General features: G+C 71.2%; 1 protein-coding gene across 1 annotated transcript in view; it reads right to left on the reverse strand.

Annotated features, from left to right (window-relative positions):
• Nucleotides 1-702, reverse strand: part of AURANDRAFT_68826 (hypothetical protein) — a gene marked incomplete at both ends in the record, with an annotated part of 1,275 nt that extends 573 nt beyond the window's left edge. Inside the window, one exon of the mRNA XM_009044560.1 lies at nt 43-702. Within this exon, the coding sequence (XP_009042808.1) occupies nt 43-702 (660 nt within the window). The remainder of the gene's footprint in view (nt 1-42) is intronic.
• Nucleotides 703-1,371: the final 669 nt, after the last annotated feature.

Here is a 1,371-nt window from a genome sequence, read left to right on the forward strand (position 1 = left end):
GGCCGTCGCGTAGGTCGCGCGGCAGCGGAGCGCGGCCGCGACGGCGCGCCCGTCACGCCAGTCGCTGTCCGCCGCGAAGCACTTGACGAAGGCGCTGCAGCCGTAGAGCGCGGCGACCTGAGCCCGCAGCGCGAGGGCGCCCGCGCCGGCCACGGCGTCGGTCTCGCAGCTCCGGCGGAGCCACGCGTCGACGGACCAGCGGCGGCCGAGCGGTAGGAAGCAGCCCCAGAACAAGAACGCGCCGAGCAACCCCGTGGGCCCCGCGTGCGTCGCCGGTCGGTGGGCGGCGCGCGCCACGACGGCGTACCACGTCGCGGCCGTCGCGGGCCCCGTGCACGCGCCCGCGAAGAGTAAAAGCGTCGCGGCGACGGCGAAGGCGTGCCACGCGAGCGCCCACGCGCCGTCGCGCCGGTACCGCAGCGGCGCCGCGGCCCAGGACGCGGCGTGCGCGTGGAGCGTCGCGTCGTCGAAGACGCCGGCGCCCGACGCCAGCGCCTCGACGGAGGGCCACGCGTCGACGAGCAGCCGCAGGTGCGCGAGGGCGAGCAAGGCGCGGAAGGCGGCGAGGGACCGCGCGTCGAGCGCGAAGCGATCGCGCGGCGGCGGCGGCGCGGCGGCGGTTGCGGCGGCGTCTTTCGCGAGGCGCGCCTCGTTCGTGCGCTGCGCCGCCGGCGGGCGCCGGCGCGTGAGAGGGCTACCCATTGCGCCGGGGGTCGAGACAGACTTTAGATCTAGCATGTCGGCCACCGACTTCAGCTGCCCATCCTGTGTTCCTAGGAGTCCGCCGCGACGAGCGGGACGCGCGCGATGGGACTCGCGAAGGCGAAGGTGACGCCTTCGCGGAGCTCGCTCTTCGTCTAGGGCTTTTGGCAGTGCTTTTGTGCGACGGCCGTGCCGAGGAGGCCGAGGAGCAGCAGAGGCGACGTCCATCGCAGCCCCATCCGTCGCGACTTCTTGCAGCCCATCATAGCCCCGGGTTCGAGCATCTCGCCGAGCGCGACCGCTGAAGCACAAGCGGCATCTCTTCGCTTGAGCATCACTTTATTACATCAAGGTTATCCTTTGCATCTTGAACATCAATTTACGCAGCTAAAATTCCAAGCGCGCAAGCAAAACTTGCCCGCGCGATGTACAGCATGCGGCGATCCTCGCGCTCGCCGTCGGCGCCGCGGCCTTCGGCAGCAGCTCCAGCGCCACCTCCTCCGAGGACCTCGAGAGCATCGAGGCGACGCTGGACCACGTCGAGGAGATGGTGCGATCCCGCGTCCAAACGCTGCCCCAAACACCCGCCTCGCAGCCCCTCCACACTGCGCCTCGCAGGTCTACAACCACACCTACACGCCGTCCGCGCCCATCGGCACCACGACGCTT

The sequence above is a fragment of the Aureococcus anophagefferens genome, assembly GCF_000186865.1.
Source record: "Aureococcus anophagefferens unplaced genomic scaffold AURANscaffold_442, whole genome shotgun sequence".
Taxonomy (NCBI): domain Eukaryota; class Pelagophyceae; order Pelagomonadales; family Pelagomonadaceae; genus Aureococcus; species Aureococcus anophagefferens.